This window comes from Podarcis cretensis (genome assembly GCF_951804945.1).
Source record: "Podarcis cretensis genome assembly, chromosome: 16".
Classification (NCBI taxonomy): Eukaryota; Metazoa; Chordata; class Lepidosauria; order Squamata; family Lacertidae; genus Podarcis; species Podarcis cretensis.
Window position 1 is genome coordinate 10,824,180 of NC_137186.1, and position 18,658 is coordinate 10,842,837.

At 47.2% G+C, this 18,658-nt stretch overlaps 1 protein-coding gene across 1 annotated transcript; it reads left to right on the forward strand.

Moving 5' to 3' along the window:
* Positions 1–1,007: 1,007 nt before the first annotated feature.
* On the forward strand, positions 1,008–18,149 carry MTX1 (metaxin 1). Its single transcript, XM_079958373.1, has 8 exons — positions 1,008–1,451; positions 2,944–3,013; positions 7,886–7,965; positions 8,899–8,991; positions 13,197–13,379; positions 14,226–14,302; positions 15,916–16,070; positions 17,515–18,149. The coding sequence occupies exons 1-8, from the start codon at positions 1,371–1,373 to the stop codon at positions 17,739–17,741; spliced, it is 966 nt and encodes a 321-aa protein (XP_079814499.1). The 5' UTR covers positions 1,008–1,370; the 3' UTR covers positions 17,742–18,149.
* The last annotated feature ends 509 nt before the right edge of the window (positions 18,150–18,658 follow it).

Here is an 18,658-nt window from a genome sequence, read left to right on the forward strand (position 1 = left end):
AATGTGAAAAGTGTGAGGATCCATGAGGATCCGTGCTTCAAAACCACGTTTTGGGGCCACGGTATGACCAGGAAGCTGTGGATCCTAGGTTTTTGTGGTGCAAGTTGTATCCCTGGACATGGTGTGTGATTTGACGGTGAGTTTGGGCTGGCCCAATGTGAAAAGCGTAAGGATCCATGAGGATCCATGCTTCAAAACCACGTTTTTGGGCCACGGTATGACCAGGAAGCCATGGATCTGTGATTTTTGTGGTGGATGCTGTGCCCCTGGCCATGATGTGTGATTTGACGGTGAGTTTGGGTTGGCCCAATGGAAAATGCGTGAGGATCCATGAGGATCCATGCTTCGAAACCACGTTTTTGGGCCACGGTATGGCCAGGAAGCCGTGGATCCGTGATTTTTGTGGTGCAGGCTGTGCCCCTGGACATGATGTGTACGGTAATTTGACGGTGAGTATGTGTTGGCCCAATGCAAAAAGCGTGAGGATCCGTGAGGATCCGTGATTCAAAACCACGTTTTTGGACCATGGAGTGGCCAGGAAGCCATGGATCCGAGTTTTTTTGTGGTGCAGGCTGTGCCCCTGGACATGATGTTTGATCTGATGGTGACTTTGGGCTGGTCTTGTGCAAAAATCATGAGGATCCATGCTTCAGAACCACGTTTTTGGGCCACGGCATGGCCAGGCAGGCGTGGATCCGTGATTTTTGTGGTGGATGCTGTGCCCCTGGCCATGATGTTTGAACTGATGGTGACTTTGGGCTGGTCTTGTGCAAAAATCATGAGGATCCATGAGGATCCGTGTTTTTTAAACATGTTTTTGCGCCCCTACGGCCCCACGAAATAGTGGATGCGTGATTTTTTTGATGCTGTCTACAGAGTAAGACATAGTCTACAGTATCATGGTGGTTTTATTTAATTTGAATGAAAAAATCATATGAATTCACGAGGATCCGTCTAGATCCGCCTTTTACCTTTTTCCCTACAAGCACGCCACTTTGGTGGAAGAAGTCTGCGATCCTAGTTCCCCTTCCCCGAGAAAGCAAGCCTCTCCAAACTCAGTGGGGCTTACACCTGGGTAGACCGTGGCTAGGAAGAGCGCGCTGTTTGAAGCCTTCGTGCGGATACTCCCGAGTCAAACCCACCCCCAGGGCTCGGGTTCAAGAGAAAATCGAGGGGAAAGCTCCCCCTTCGCCATCGAACGCAGAACAGGGTTGAATTCCCGCGCTGCGATCGGGGCCGTTTTTCCGCTGCGCCCTAAGCGCAGAGCGCACGCTTTTACGCGCGGGGACTGGACGGAATCGGAGTGACTTCTCTTCTCTACCCCCCTCTTTCCCTCGGAGCGTGTTGTTCCGGGTCGGAAGGGCTGCATCATGGCGGCGCCCATGGAGCTGTACTGCTGGGCTGGCGGCTGGGGGTTACCGTCGGTGGATCCCGATTGCCTGGCCGTTTTGGTGAGCCTTGGAGAGCGAGTGGCGTGGAGCGGGGGACCCCCTCTCCAAACGCGGGCGCCGCAGGCTCTCCCCAAAAGCTTTGCCCTTTGGGACGCAGCCTCTGCCTCTTCCCTGGCACGGTGGGGAGGACTTTGGGAAAGACGAGTGGCCACGTCTTTACCTCCTGGCTGCTCTTCGCCCTTTCCCTGGGCCAACTTCAGTCCCCAGCGCTGCTCCGGTGCTTTTTAGCAGGCAGAAAACTGGCAGCGTTGGAGCTTTCGAAGCCCTTAAGCAAAGCAGGTTATTATAAGAAGCAAAGCGCCCAGGATGACGGTTTCCCCCCTCCCCGCCTTTTAAAAACTAAGGAGCAGGGCCAGTTTAAGAAAATCGAAAAGGTTGGCAAGCAGACCTGCGATTCCCAGGGGGTTGTTAACATTTTAAAGGAATATGTAACCTTTAAACTTTCTCCCTTTCCTCCATGACCTTCTACCATATGGCAAAAGGTCTTTTAGCTAATTATGGGCCAGTGCTGTGTTTATAGCTGTGATTTGGTCACTGGGTTTATTTTTCCCCTGGGGTGGCTCTTAGGCCAGTGGCGTAGCGTGGGTTATCAGCACCCGGGGCAAGGCAAGTAATTTGCGCCCCCTAACCCATGGATTTGCACCCCCTAACCCGTGGATTTGCGCCCCCTAACCCGTGGATTTCCCTAACCCCCAGATGTTGTGCCCGGTGCGGCCGGCCCCCCCTGCACCCCCCACGCTACGCCACTTAGGCTTGTTTATAGCCTCCCCCTTGCAATCATATTTTTAAAGGTTTCTTTTTAATCTGCCGATTTGACAGATTCACGGAGGCTAAGACTTATCAGGGGCTACTGCCAAACCTGTTAGGCCTACCGCATTAGACATAACAGTTATTGGAAATCACAAGTGGAGAGACAGCTGCTGTTGCACCCGGGTCCAGCTTGTGGGCTTTCCATTGGGGCAATCGGTTGCCCTTAGGAGAGCTAGATGGGCCATTGGGTTGATTGGTCATGGGTTCCCCCAAAGAATTCTGGGAGCTGTAGTTTGTTAAGGGTGCTCAGAGTTGTTAGGAGACCCCTTCATGGAGCTATAATTTCCAGAGTTCCCCAGAGAGAGGGATTGATTGTTAAACCACTCTGGGAATTGTAGTTCCAGAATAGGTGTCTCCTCCAAACAATTCTCTTCATCCCTACACAATCCCTTAACAAACTACAGCTCTCAGAGTTCTTTGGTGCAGGGGGAAGCCATGACTGTGTAAAGGGGTATCATAGCACTTTAAATGTGTTGTGTGAATTAGGGTTGGGAAGACTGGCATTCAGCCAAGGAGCTCACTGTGTGCGTACTTGGTCACTTACTGTTTCACAGCCTTGCCTACCTCACAAGATTGTTGTAGGTGGGAGAGGGGTTTTTATAAGCCACTCTGAGCTCCTTAAGGGAATGTAAAAAATAAATACACTACACGAAGCTCAGTTTGTTTCCCCCCTCCTTTCCAGACTTACGCCCGTTTCACAGGTGCACCCCTCAAGGTTCACAAAATCACAAATCCTTGGCGAAGCCCCTCAGGTAAGATTTTCGTGGGAAGCAGGGAAATTGAGGGACGTCTGCCTCCTTCTTTCTGCACAAGTGGTTGGTAGTAATGTTTGTTTCTTTTTTTATAATTTTTAAATTAGTTTTCCAACATATCATTCTCAACAGTAATTAAATCATATCTTATACCATTTTTTTGACTTCCATCAATCACATCTGAAAATTTTCCAGTCTATCCACTTAATAAACATTTCTTACTTCACTATTACATTTATCTCATAACTAATATCTCTGTTCTTTCTCTACTTTGCAATGTTTCATACATTTCTCCTTACAAAACGTATAGCGTAATTTGTTGATTACAGTTGCTCTTCGAATAGTTCGTATATTTCTTCCAATCTTCTGTGATTCTCTGATCCCGCAAGTTTTGAATCCTTCCTGTCATTTTATCTAATTCTGTGTAGTCCATTAATTTTGTCTGCCATTCTTCTGTCGGAATTTCTTCTTGCTTCCATTTCTGGGCTAACAATACTCTGGTAGCAGTGTTTCAGAACACCAGTATTTGGAAATCACAGCAGGGGAGAGGGGTCTTGTACTGGGGTTCTGCTTGTGTGTTTTCTGAGAGGCACCTGGACTCAATGGGCCATTAGCCAAACCTTATTCTTCGTTTTACTTTTTATTAGAGCATACAACACACAACGATTACACAAAATTAAAATCAAAAATAAAACAATTGCAAACACTCAGAGAAACGTCTTCAAATGCACTAACAAAGTTATGTCAGAGTGTATATACCAAAACCATCACAGTTTCAACAGACACAAAACGATGCATCACAACATATGTTGGCTTGGATTGTTGACTACAAAGAGAGAGATTTTGTATCAACAGCAATTATGATCTACAGGAGTTTATATGAAGGCGGGAGGAAGGAGCAGAAAATAATAATTAAAATATGTGCTTAGTGCACACCAAACTGTGCGGTAGACGATGGGTACTGCTCTCCCACATGCCTCACTATTTGTGCAATTGAAGTCACCCCAGACTGCATAAAAATTGTTGTGTTTCTTTTGGTCTCTTGCTCCTTTTAATTTCTCTGTTGGTTTTTCCAATAATGCTGTTCGCTCAATTGCATTATGACATTGGTCCATATTGAATAATTGCAATGATTTCCATGTTCTGGCAATGGTTGTTCTTGCAGCGGTTAACAGATGTGTTATGAGTTCTTTTATTTCTGATTTGCAACATATGATGAAGAGTTGGTGGAAGAAGATTGGACAAAATTCAAAGTTTATTTACAGAAACATTGTAAAATTAAGGAATGTTAGAAGGTTGTTGGAATGAAGTAATGTGGTTTTAGCAGAAATGATATAAAGGACTGTTATGGTTTTCAGAACTCAGAGGGTTAAGGAGTTCTGTGTGACATCTGTCCATTCTGACGTGTGATGTGGAAGGTGGGAGGAGTTTTCCTCTCAGTCTTTCTGTCTTTGAGAGAGACGGTGGCCATGGCTGCTAGCAGCCCAGGAGAATTAGAGAAATGCTGATTTGTTATTTTATTACTGCAATAAAGGACTGAATAAACACACTAACGACTGGGTGTGTTTGCATCTTATACACCGAGAAGCAACAGCTTTCCGCTGTGTTTTACTCTGCACTTAGTAGCGAAAGCAAAGATCTGCGCAGCTGAGAGGGAAACGTGCCGGACCAAGATCACAGTAAGCAGCTGGGGCTAATTGGGTTCGTAAAGCAATTAGCCACGTCAAGCTAATTATTCCAAGAGGTTATGGGACTAATTACCGCTATAAAAGCTGTTGCGAAGTGTGCCGGTGTGCTTTGAAGTCAGCTGGGAAGACGCTACCGAGAGCGGAGGTCTGCGTTCTGAGGCAGAGCTGGCACCGGGAGCTCTGGCTGTAAGGGGGGAGCTAAGCCAGCGGAATGCACGGTTCAGGCTTTTTCCACTGGTGATCATCGTCGTTGTTTTATTTGTAATTCTACTGAACATCTGCGTCGCTTTTGCCCCCACCGAAGCAGAGAGACGAGGCAGGATGTTGTCAAGGTCGCTTCTCATGGGAACCAGCCAGGTTTCCGTGGTAACCAGCCCGGAAAGGGGGCCAGGCGTGGGAATGCGCAAGGCGGACGTGCTAGGGACGATGAGGACGCTTATCAGCTGACAGCCAGTATGGCAATGTTTGAGGACAGCTCTAAGAGAGACAATGAACTCAGCTTTATCATCGATTCAGGAACTAATCGCAACCTGATTCCAGAGACCCCTGCTGTCGAAATGTGGAATTGCAAGGCAATTCCAGCTGGAAAAACTGTTCAGTTTGCAAGTGGGGAAAGGAAAAATGTAACTAATGTTGCAAATGTCTTTCTTTCTGTTTTGCAGGAGCAGGTGGAGGTTTGCACTGTACCGGGGATGCGTCACTGTCTTTTATCTGTCCCTTATTTGTTGTAGAAGGGGTTTAAAGTTTGCTTTGAACATGATGTGTGCACAATTTCCAAAGCAGGGAAGCAGCTAGTCAAAGTTGAAAAGGGGCAGAATGATCTCTTTGTTCTTAAAACGCCTCTGAAGGGTGAGGGGACACAAGCTATGCGTGCTACAGTTCCCACTCATGTTTCATGTGCATGTGTTTGGCACAAGAAGACAGCTCATAGTTCTCTTGAAGAACTCCAGGTGGTACAGGAGTGTACCAAAGGCTGTAAAATTCAGGAATGTGGAAGAGCCATAAATTGTAAGGCTTGCAGACAGGCAAAAGTAAAAGGGTGCAGTTACCCTAGGGTTGACAGGGTAACCACAAAACCTTTTGAACTTGTTCACATAGATCTGTTGGGTCCCATGAAAGAGCCCAGTCTGGGAGGGGCCAGGTTTCTGCTAACGATGCAGGATGATTTTAGCCAGAATTCCTGGACCCATGCTCTGAAATCCAAGGGAGATGCAGCTCAACTGATTAAAAATTGGGTTGAGGAGGTGGAACTAAGGTTTTCCACCAAGGTGCAAGCAGTCACTAGTGACCGAGGTGCAGAGTTTACTGGGTCTGCTCTGCAGAAGTTCTTTCACCAGAAAGGGATACGTCACAAGGTGACTTCTCCTCAACAGAGGGGGGTGGCAGAGCTCAGGAGTGAGGCTCTGGTTAAGGCTACACAGGTGATGCTGTCAGATTCTGGGTTACCTCCAAGTTTTTGGATGGAGGCAATTAAGAATGTGAATTTCACCTGGAATAGGTCCTACAATTCAGTGGTAGGAGACACGCCGTTTTTCATGCTTCACAGCAGGAAACCTCAGATTCATTTTCTCCGTTCTTTCGGGTCAGCCGCATCTGTGCCGGTGCCAAAGGCTTTGCAAAGGCCAGGTGGACCCAAGTTCCAGAAAGTGATCTTCTGTGGGTATGAACCGTCTTCTAAAGCATGGAGGTTTGCGTATCCAGTAGGTGATCAGAGCAAGCTTGTGATCAGCAAACATGCTGAGTTCTATGAGCAGGATGGTTGGTCAAAGACTCCTGCAAGGCATGACGTTCTCTCAGAATGCCTGTCTGATTCAGAGGGGGGTTCAGAGCAGGAAGTTTCTGATGAGGAAGGAGAGCTAGGTGCTGTACCTGTTGGTGAAGACCAGGTCACTGACCAAGGTCAAGAACAGGATGGGGCGTCTCCACAGGTTGTTAAAAGAGAGCCCAAGAGTGAGCCTACGTCTCCTGTTAGCGTAATGCAGAGAATTCGAAAACGCTTTAAGTCAGAGGGGGAATCCCGTGACGCAGAGGACACACCTGCTGATCGCAGTGAGTCAGAGGAAGTGCCTGAGTTTGTGCCCAGGCGGTCCAGTCGCACAACGAAGGGCATTCCACCTGAGAGGTATCAGGCCACAGGTGTGTGGGTTGGTTTCGCAAAGTGTGAACCTGAGAGTTGTGAGGAGGTTTCACAGGTGCCTGACAAGAATGCCAGGAAGGGGCACAAAAAGGTCTGTCAAGGTAAACACCCAAGTCACCTCAGGAATGGACAGAAGAGGGGGTGTTATGGTTTTCAGAACTCAGAGGGTTAAGGAGTTCTGTGTGACGTCTGTCCATTCTGACGTGTGATGTGGAAGGTGGGAGGAGTTTTCCTCTCAGTCTTTCTGTCTTTGAGAGAGACGGTGGCCATGGCTGCTAGCAGCCCAGGAGAATTAGAGAAATGCTGATTTGTTATTTTATTACTGCAATAAAGGACTGAATAAACACACTAACGACTGGGTGTGTTTGCATCTTATACACCGAGAAGCAACAGCTTTCCGCTGTGTTTTACTCTGCACTTAGTAGCAAAAGCAAAGATCGGCGCAGCTGAGAGGGAAACGTGCCGGACCAAGATCACAGTAAGCAGCTGGGGCTAATTGGGTTTGTAAAGCAATTAGCAACGTCAAGCTAATTATTCCAAGAGGTTAAAATTGATTTATTAATTGGTGAAAGACGAGAATTACAGTATATTAAGATAAATTATTAGGATAAAAACAAAGATGGAAAGGATTTGCTGAAACATCTAATTGAACTAGAATACAAAAAAGGGAGGTGTGAGGAGGTCAAGGAAATAAGTAAAGGAAAGAAAGCTATGTAAAGGTCTGATCTGTTTTTTTATTGTTTGTGTGTATTTTTTATATTTTTGTTATTTTTCTTTTTTATTGTTCCTTTTTGTAACTTTCAAAATTTGAATAAATATTATATTAAAAAAAAATGATTTGCAACATATGCATATTAAGGAGAACTAGCCATGGGAACTTTGTGTGTCTTGTGATCAAAGGTATCATTTCCCCATAACTTTTCCTTTTTTGGGACACTCCCTGATTCAGTGGGTCACTTGTGAAGGGCTTCAGGGCTGAAACCCAGCTCTCCTAACTGTGCCTGGGAAACAACCCAGTCACCTGTCTCTGTTGTCGTCTGTTTGCAGGGACCCTCCCGGCACTGAGGACAAAAGATGAAGGCATCATCTCAGACACTCAGCAGATCATCACCCACCTCAGGAAACAGGTATCTCCCTTACAGCCTCCTTGAGATCCAGTGGCGTAGCGTGGGTTGTCAGCACCCGGGGCAAGGCAAGTAATTTGCGCCCCCTAGCCCATGGATTTGCGCCCCCTAACCCTAATCCCCAGATGTTGCACCCGGTGCGGCCGGCCCCCCCTGCACCCCCCACGCTACGCCACTGTTGAGATCACCTCTGGGGCAATCGCGGTCGGGTGGGGGCAAAGGTAGGGAGTCCCCCCTGATTCTGAAATCACAGTTGCGGAACCTCTCTAGCACTGATGGACACCCAAGGCCCTTTTAAAATGTGTTTGGGGGGGGTCGGTTATTGGGTTCTTTTTGTTTTTATTTGAGTTTTTATTTTGTGAAATTTTCTTGTAATCGCACTGAGACCTGTGGATATATAGGGCAGTATACAAATTTATATAGAGGGACGCGGGTGGCGCTGTGGGTTAAACCACAGAGCCCAGGACTTGCCGATCAGAAGGTTGGCAGTTCGAATCCCCACGACGGGGTGAGCTCCCGTTGCTCGGTCCCAGCTCCTGCCAACCTAGCAGTTCGAAAGCACCTCAAAGTGCAAGTAGATAAATAGGTACCGCTCTGGCGGGAAGGTAAACGGCGTTTCCGTGTGCTGCTCTGGTCCACCGGAAGCGCCACAACCCCAGAGTCTGCCACGACTGGACCTAATGGTCAGGGGTCCCTTTACCCTTTATACAAATTTAATTAAACAAACAAACACTGCCCTGTGATCTTTGGATAAAGGGTGGTATAACGACAACAACAATCTGATAATAATTTGATGGTAATTAAAAATAAATAATAATAAAAACCCACCACATAGGCCCAAATGTGCCAGCAGACCCCCTCACCATGCCAGATCCTGAGGGAGCTGTGGGGGACCTCCGTCCTTGCCCTGATCCTCTCTTTCCCACCCCCCTGCAGAAATTCAACGCAGACTACGACCTCTCGGCTCGGCAAGGGGCTGACACGCTCGCCTTCGTGTCCCTGTTGCAGGAGAAGCTCCTCCCTGTGCTGGTGAGTTGGGGCAGGTGGGAGAAGTTGCTGCGTCGATGGGGGGCCCTCACCCACCCTACATTCCAGATTTATAGGGTCGGGGCCCAAACAGGCTAACCCCATTGTGTTTGTGACCAATGGGTCTGACTTTCCCTTTCATGCAGGAAAGGGAAGCCGAGTTTGAATGAATAAAAACAATAATAAATAAAGCCGCACACACAAAAACTGCTTCTTCTTCTCGCAGCAGCACATAGTTAAACTGTGGAACTCACTGCCACAGGAAGCAGTGATGGCCCGAAAGAGGATTGCAGAGATTCACAGAGGACAAGACTGCCAGTGGCTGCTAGCTGTAATGGCTATGCATTGCCTGAATAGCTGGAGGCAGTAATAGTTCTGAATACAAGTTGCTGGAAGCCACAAGCTGGGAGAGTGAAGTTTGACTTCCTTCCCCCTCTTTCTGCAGTTCCTTAAATTTATTTTTTACTATCTTCTGCATATCCAAATTCATTTAATTGGCTCATTTAATTATCCGCTTTAAGTATATACTCTTATGGAGCTCCAGGTTATTACAATAATCCCGATATTGTTTTTATTCTGTTTGCAGTTTATCTGTAAATATTCAATAAACCATTTCCATTCCTTTATATGAAAAAAAGTTTGTTATCTTGATTCGTTATTCTTCCAGTAAGTTTTGCCATTTCGTCTTCCTCTGTTGGGACTTCTGCTTTTCCCCACCTTGGGGCAAGTAGCATTCTTGCTGCTGCTGTAGCAGCATACATAAATAAATTTCTATACAATTTAGGTGGTTCTGTCCCTATAATTCCCCAAAGAAAAGTTTCTTGTGTTCTTAACCATGAGGACTAGAAACTTAAAAGAGTATCAAAGCTGCTGTTGTGCCCAAACTTGGCATCAGGGACATGGTTAGATGTTGCGTTCAGCCTCTGGGTCAGGGTAGCAAGGTTAGATACAGCTAGTGTTCAAATATATAGCCATGTTCAAATATATAAAAGGATGTCACATAGAGGAGGGAGAAAGGTTGTTTTCTGCTGCTCCAGAGAAGCGGACACGGAGCAATGGATCCAAACTACAAGAAAGAAGATTCCACCTAAACATTAGGAAGAACTTCCTGACAGTAAGAGCTGTTTGACAGTGGAATTTGCTGCCAAGGAGTGTGGTGGAGTCTCCTTCTTTGGAGGTCTTTAAGCAGAGGCTTGACAACCATATGTCAGGAGTGCTCTGATGGTGTTTCCTGCTTGGCAGGGGGTTGGACTCGATGGCCCTTGTGGTCTCTTCCAACTCTATGATTCTATGATTCTATGATTCTAGTGTTGTGTAGTGGTTAGAGGCAGGGCTGTCTTTAGCACAGGGGTCAGCAACCTTTTTCAGTTGTGGTCTGGTCCACCGTCCCTCAGACCTTGTGGGGGGCCGGACTATATTTTGAAGAGGGGAAAAAATGAACAAATTCCTATGCCCCACAAATAACCCAGAGATGCATTTTAAATAAAAGGACACATTCTACTCATGTAAAAACACGCTGATTCCCGGACCGTCTGCGGGCCTGATTTAGAAGGCGATTGGGCTGGATCCGGCCCCCGGGCCTTGGTTTGCCTACCCCTGCTTTAGCCTATGCACCGCCGGAGTACAAAGATCCGCCCAGTGCCCCCAAATTTACTTTAGCCCCCCCAAATTAACTATTATTATGCTTATGTGACTATTATCATTTGATAAACAGCGCTCATGCCTGCACGGCTCCAAAAGGAGGTTTTTTTTTTGTGTTTTTTTGTTTAAAGCCAGCTTTTCTAAAGAAGACAAAGAGCACATTGGGAGTCGGTGTAAAGACTCCACGCATGCGCTTACGGTTGTAGGGAGGTGTCTGAAAGATGAGACAGGAGAGGGAGAGCCATCTCAGGTAGCCTTTCATTGTGGGAACATTGTGGCTAGTAATTTCTATTTTTATTTTTTTTTTAGTAATTTTTATTGTTATACATTTTATAAATTTCCATCCGATTATTCATTTAATCCCGCATACAACAAATTGTAATTATTTTTTGACTTCCTTCAGCGTCTCTGACAATCATCCATAGTTATACCTTTAGTACACATTCCCTTCTTTCGTATTGCCATTTTTCCTCCTTACTCCCATTATTTCTAATAAACAATACTTATTTTCTTTTTTACAGTGCCTCTTTAAATCCCACTAGCGTTGTATTCACACCACATATATTTTTCAGATAATCCACAAATTTCCCCCAGTCTTCGATGAACTTTTGGTCTTTAGTATATCTGATTTTCCCAGTTACTTTATCCAGTTCTGCATAGTCTGTCATTTTTAGTCTCCATTCTTCTATTGTCGGTATTTCATCTTGTTTCCACTTCTGGGCCAACAGGATTCTGGCTGCCGTTACCGCATACTGGAAAAGCTTACAGTCCTTTCTTCTAATGTCCTTTCCTACAATACCTAAAAGAAAAGCTTCGGGTTTTTTCACAAAAGTATATCTTAACATTTTTTTCAACTCATTATATATCATTTCCCAATAACTTTTCACTTTCTTACATTCCCACCACTGATGAAAGAATGTCCCTTCCTTGTCTTTGCACTTCCAACATTTGTTATCAACCTTATACATCTTTGCTAATTTTACAGGTGCCATATACCATCTGTAAAACATTTTCATCACATTCTCCCTCAGTGTTGTACATGCCGTAAATTTTAAATGCTCTTTCCACAGTTTTTCCCAATCTTCAAATTGAATATTGTACCCAAAATCCTTTGTGTGGCTAGCAATTTCTAGAGGAGCTGGAAGGGCCATTGCGAGCGCACATATATGACTTCTTCTTGGGAAGGTTCCGGAGCCTGTGCGCGCTCCGTCACTAGATAAGCGCGTTCTCCTTCTGTCTGTCTCTCCCTCTTTCATTCTTTCTTTTTCTTGAATTTGCTTTTTATTTATTGGTTAACATTCTTATATTACATCGGTAAACATTGTCATATTACATTACAGGACTTACTATAATTTCCAACATGTATACAAAAATTATATACAAATTTTATATACCTAGAAAGAAAATGAAACAAACAAACAAAAAAAGAATAAAGAGAAGAAAAAAACAATTCCCCCCACAAAATAATATACATACCAACACACTAGACTTCCCGTCTTTCCCGTTGTATATTCCTTTTTTACATATGAATGTACTATATCAGTATGTGCTCTTAGTCTTATTTCTCAACTCAGTCTCACTCCAACATCAAATGCTTTCCTGTCACTCCCCCTCCTCCCGGCTTTGGTGAGTGAGACTTTCCAGAGAGCTCTCCCTGCGCCTGGTGCCCCCCAGAATCCGGCACCCAGATGCCTCACACCCCTCGCACCCCCAGGTAAAGACGGCCCTGGTTAGAGGGTTAGACTAGGACCCGGGAGAGACCTGGGTTCAAATCCAGACATGAAACTCACTGGGTGACCTTGGGCCAGCCTCTGCCCCTCAGCCTAACCTACCTCACAGAGTTGTTGTGGGGAGAGAACTGAGGGGTGGGGAGAGAAAGGAGGGATATACCATATTTTTCACTCCAAAAGATGCACTAGACCATAAGGCGCACCTAGTTTTGGGAAGAGGAAAATACGAAAAAAAAAATCTGAATCCCAGATGCCAGAACAGCAAGAGGGATCTGCCTTCTGGGATACCGTGTGGCTGTTCTGGCTTCTGGGTTAACCGCACCAAGCCTCTTCAGGGCAGCGGGATGAAGGCTCCCCCGGCCCAAAGAGTCTGCGCACAGCTAAGGCAGAAGCCAGGACGGCGCATCGCTGAAGGGGCGCTGCGCAGTTCTCTCTCTCTGCGCAGCGCCTCTCCTTCACGGGAGAGGTGCTGTGCAGAGAGGGAAAAGGTGCAGCGCCCCTTCAGCGAAGCTGGAGAAGGAACAGAAGGAGACCCTTCTGTTCCTCCTCCGTCTTCAAAGGACAGGCGCTGCGCAGAGAGGGAGAGCTGCGCAGCGCCCCTTCAGCGAAGCGGGAGGAGGAACAGAAGGGGCTCCGTTCCTCCTCCCGCTTCGCTGAAGGGGCGCTGCGCAGCTCTACCTCTCTGCGCAGCGCCATTCGCTCCATAAGATGCGCTCACATTTCCCCTTACTTTTTAGGAGGAAAAAAGTGCGTCTAATGGAGCGAAAAATACGGTAAATGCAGAAAACAACAAAGAAAGGGATCTGTTGTCCCATCAGGCTTCTCTTTCTCTGACAGATCCACACGTTCTGGGTGGACGCCAAGAACTACGTGGAGCACACCCGGAAGTGGTATGGGGAGGCCATCCCTTTCCCGCTGAACTTCTTCCTCCCGGGCCGCATGCAGAAGCGGCAGCTGGAGCGGCTGCAGATGGTCTGCGGGGAAAACTGCCTGGACAACGAAGAGGAGCTGGAGAAGGAGGTCAGTGGGAGCAGGATGAGGCCGCAACAAGCAGGGGCAGCGATGGCAGGGTGGTGGAGAACTTCAGAGGCGGCCCTCCAGCCCTCTCCCCCTGGCCCTCGGAACTCTTCCGAGGCCCCGCCTCCTTTCCTCAGGGCCACGCCCTCTGCTGGCCCTGATTCGCCCTCCCTTGAACTCTGATCTTTGCCTCTTGCTTGCCTGGACAGAGGGTCTTTTCCGCAGCCCAAAGAAGCAGAGCTGTCAAGCGTCCCTTATTTGGTGGGACAGTCCCTTATCCCAGCGCTGTGTCTCGCTGCTGTCCCTTATTGATGATGTCCCTTAAATTTCCCGGGTTTCAAAGCAAGCAGCTCCTCTCCCTCCCTCCCTGACAGCCAGGGAGGAGGGAGGCTCCAACTCTGTTGCTTGGCCGCGTTGCTCACCAAATAAGGAGTCTAAGAACGATTGAGGGGTGGAGCTTGCATGCCTTGTGCTGATCAAATTGGCTGCATTGCCTGGGGACTTGCCTTTGCTCAGCGCTTCCCAGCGGAGAGGTGACAGTGGTTTTCCTTGAGGCTTGAGGCTTCGTTTGGCTGCTGGCTGGGCTTTCTGCCTTTGGCTCGGAGGGGCTCAGAAGTTGAACATACCTGTGCCCGGAAAATCCCTTACTTTGGCTGCTGATCCCTTATTTTCGAGGCTGCTGGTCCCTTATTTTCAAATCTGTAAGTTGACAGCTATGCAAAGAAGCAGGCGGTTCTTATGGGGGTATGGTGTCTCGGAGGTGAAGGAGCCACTTTGTGTCAAGGGGCAGTGCTTGAGAATGGCAAGGGTCGCAGCCTGACAGCGTTTTTCTCTCCCTGTGCCCCACAGCTGTACCGGGAAGCCCGGGAGTGCCTGACGCTGCTGTCCCAACGCCTTGGCAGGCAGAAGTTCTTTTTTGGAGATTCGTAAGTTCGCTGTTTGTGAGCGGAAGTATAGGCTCCTGTGAGGGCGTGCGAAGTCCCTTAGGAATTGGAATCCCTGCAGTTCTTTAATGTCTCCTTACTCTGCTGTGAGTGGGAACACACTCTGCCCATGCTCAGAGGCACTGTCTTCTTTCACATTAATTTAGCCAAACGCTGGCGACGCTTGCCATTTATTTAATGTGTTTATAGACAACCTTTTCCTCCAAGGAGCTCAAGGTGGCACATGTGGTAATAATAATAATAATAATAATAATAATAATAATAATAATAATAATAATTAATTATACGTTTGTATCTTAAAAGTCGAACGGAATCCGTTCCGGAAGTTCGTTCGACTTCCAAAATGTTTGGAAACCATAGCGTGGCTTCTGATTGGCTGCAGGAAGCTCCGGCAGCCAATCGGAAACCACGGAAGCCCTGCCGGACATTCAGGTTCCAAAGAACTGGAACACTCGCTTCTGGGTTTGCGGCGTTCGGGAGCCAAAACGTTTGACTTGCAAGGTGCTTGGGATCCAAGGTACGACCAATAATAATAATAATAATAATTTATTACTTTCCGTATTTTTCGCTCCATAAGACGCATTTTTTTCCTCCTAAAAAGTAAGGGGAAATGTCTGTGTGTCTTATGAAGCGAATGCGTGGTCCCTGGAGCCGAATTGCCCAAGGGCATAAAGCAGATCATGTTTTGTTTTTTTTAAAAAAAAGAGGGAAGTGAGTGTTGAAACAAAGCCGCTGATCACAAGCGAGATAAGGGACACTAGCAATAAAGGAGGCCTGGGAGGAGGGAGGTAAAGACAGAGAGGAGACAGGAAGATTAAAGCAATGAGGAGAGAAATTAGAAGAAAAGGAGGAGCAAAAAACTGCTCCAGCTAAGGAAAAGACACTAAGGCAAATAAGAGGGAAGGGGGTGTTGAAACAAAGCCGCTGATCAGCAAGGGATCAGGAGAGAGATAAGGGAGGCTAGCGATAAAGGAGGCTGCCTGAGAGCGGGGAGGTAAAAGCACATGGATCCTCAGGATTGTTGCATTGGGTCACCTAAATTCACCAGCAGATCACATAGCATGTCCATTGCTACAGCCTGCACCAAAAAAACCACGCATCCACTGTTTCGTGGGGCCGCAATGGCGCAGAAACGTTGTTACAAAGCACAGATCCACATGGATTTTTGCACTGGGCTACCCCAAACTCACTGTCAAATCACATATCATGTCTGTTGCCACAGCATGAACCACAAAAACCATACATCCACTGTTACGTTCAGAATATATATTTTTCTTGTTTTCCTCCTCTAAAAACTAGGTGTGTCTTATGCTCAGGTGCATCTTGTGGAGCGAAAAATACGGCATATGGTTCTCTTTCCCTCCTCATTTAATGTCCATTTAATCTTTTCATTGTGTAGCATTTGGGTAAATTTGGGTTGTGAAGTGGTTTGTAAACCTGCAGACAGACCAGTGTGTCGGCCACAGGATTTGAACCCTAGACTCCCAAGTCCACCACACTGCTGACAGGAGAGGGTTAGCTTTGCCTCTTGCCCTACTGGGGATTCCCTCACCTCTTCTGTTCTTTCCTTCTTTCCTCCCTCCCTCTCTTTTCAGGCCTGCCTCCCTGGACGCCATCGTCTTCAGCCACTTGGCCCCGCTCCTGAAAGCCAAACTGCCCAACGGGAAGTTCCAGCAGCATCTCAAGTCCCTCCCGAACCTCTGCAATTATTGCACGTCCATCTTAAGTCTCTACTTCCCCTGGGATGAAGGTGGGTGCTCGGTTCTGTTGCCTGAGAGGGGGGAGCGAGAAAGGGACCCAGGGTAGGAGAGGAGGAAGGAACCACAACAAACCCCAAGCGTCTGAAAAAAAATTGGCACAAGACCAAGATGGCACTGGAAAATTCATTATTTATAAGAGCCAATAATACGATAATTTTAAGAATAATTTTATTATTTGTACCCAGCTCATCTGGCTAGGTTGGCCCAGACACTCTGGGCAGCTTCCAAAAAATATAAAAGCATAATAAAACCTCGAACATTAAAAACTTCCCTATACAGGGCTGCCTTCAAGTGTCTTCTAAAAGTCCAATAGTTGTTTATTTACTTGATATCTGATGGGAGGGCGTTCTACAGGGTGGACGCCACTACTGAGAAGGCCCTCTGCCTGGTTCCCTGTCAACTTCATTTCTTGCAGCGAGGGATATCTATTGCATTTATATCTTACCGTCTCCAGTGAGCTCAAGGTGGCGTACATGGTTCTCTGCCCCATTTCTTATTTAATCCCCACAGCAACCCGGTGAGGTAGGTTACGCTGGGAAGCTCCCAGTGACTTTTCACAGACAGGGTGGGGATTTGAACCCTGGTTTCTCCCTACTCCTAGTCTGACACTCTAACCATGACGCTGGCAAATCAGGCATCTTAATTCCATTGACTGATTTCTTATGTAATGCATTATTTTAGCAATTTAGGCTTGTTTCTTAGTTTCCACTCAGAAGGAGACCCATTGAAATGAATGGCCCTTAAATTAGTCATGCTCATTACCTTCAGCAGGTCTGATTTTGAGAGCGACCAGCAGGGGGGCTTATTTTTATTTAACAACATTTATATACCAATATTTCTTTTTTTGAAAAGCAACAACAACAACCTCCCTCAAAGTGGTTTGCAGCGCCCCAATCAGAAGGGTGTCACATAAAGAATAATAATAATAATAATAATAAATTAAATTAAATTATTATCAAGAAAAGACAAGCTAAAAGCAGGTATTGAAAATATTCCAAACGGTGGTTTTAAAACCAACGGTAGCTTAAAAAGAAATAAAATGATTTTGCATGTCTGGATAACTTGCCTAAGCAAAAATGTTTTAATCCAGCACCGAAACCAGTATGGCATGTTGGTAACTTGCTGGGAAGGGAAGCCCCTGGGAAATGGGATTTCACCCCCTTCTTCCCATAGCTAGGGAGAACCTCCAGTCGCTTTTGGACTCCAACTCCCATCAGCCCTGGCCAGCGATGATGGGGGTTGTAGTACCAGAACGTTCTCTGCCTCCCAGCAGCCAGGAATGAAGGGAGCTGGAGTCTAGTCGCGTCTGGACAGCGCCAGCTTCCCCAGCCCTGCTCTGACCGATGAGTCGCCTCAGCCGCCACGCCTCCGCCATCTTGTCTATGTCACATTGCGATTCTTCCCCCTGACGGCCGCGCCGGTTCTCTCCCTCAGGCGACCCGCCGCCCAGCGTCCCCAAGGCAGCCGCCGGGGACGGGAGCGACGCTGAGGAGGAGCCATACAAGCGTCGCAACCAGGTCCTGTCGGTGCTGGTCGGCCTGGTGGCGATGGTCGGCTACGCTCTCCTCACCGGCATTGTCTCGGTCCAGAAGCAGCAGCCCCGGCCTGGCGGCCCTCGCGCCATCGCCCTCGAGGAGGAAGAAGAGGAGGAAGAGGAATGAGCTCCGGGGACCTGCTCTGCGTTCTCCAAACGGACTGTTGTTTTTGTACCTCGCTGGACCCAGACCGTCCCTGTCGCCCCCTCAGACTCTACCCTCTTGTTCATTCCAGAATCATGGGGGTGGGCGCCCAGCCGGGCCCAATAAACCTCTGTGAACCAACCTCTGCCAGACGACTTGCTTTCGCTCTCCGTCACAAACCGCTAAGCCGGATCAAAACCTGTTGTTTAGGGGGGAGACGGCTGTCGAAAGGGTCCAGACCGGCCTTCCCTCCCCAGGAAATTTGAGATCCAGGAAGTTCTGTGGTCCATCGACCCTCAGCGGCCTTTAAAGCTTTGCTGAGGTAGTCCGTGGCATTAAATATCCTTACTGAGGGTTTTTTAAAACAATAAAAATAAGAATTGTTGCTTCTTTTCTTTCTTAGACTGCATTTTTATATTGCATTGCAGTTTGAGTTCCGTGGAATGTGAATGGTAATGCAATAGAATATCAGTGTAAGAAATAGAAAAGCAATAAAATACAATTTTGAAATGCAACGTTTAGCACATTTAAAGGTAAAGGTAAAGGGACCCCTGAACAATAGGTCCAGTTGTGACCAACTCTGGGGTTGCGCTTTACTGGCCGAGGGAGCCGGCGTACAGCTTCCGGGTCGTGGCCAGCACTTCTGGCAAACCAGAGCAGCTCACGGAAACACCGTTTACCTTCCCGCCGGAGCGATACCTATTTATTTACTTGCACTGATGTGCTTTCAAACTGCTCGGTTGGCAGGAGCAGGGGCCGAGCAACAGGAGCTCACCCCTTCGCGGGGATTCAAACCGCCGACCTTCTGATCGGCAAGTCCTAGGCTCTGTGGTTTAACCCACAGTGCCACCCATGTCCCTTTTAGCACATCTACAGGAGGCAAAAAAAAAAAAAAGCCC

Coding starts and splice junctions, on each gene's coding strand:
- MTX1 (XM_079958373.1), top strand. CDS start 1,371: ATGGCGGCGCCCATGGAGCTGTACTGCTGGGCTGGCGGCTGGGGGTTA. Junction 7,966..8,898: donor TCACCCACCTCAGGAAACAG/GTATCTCCCTTA, acceptor ACCCCCCTGCAG/AAATTCAACGCAGACTACGA. Junction 16,071..17,514: donor CTACTTCCCCTGGGATGAAG/GTGGGTGCTCGG, acceptor TCTCTCCCTCAG/GCGACCCGCCGCCCAGCGTC.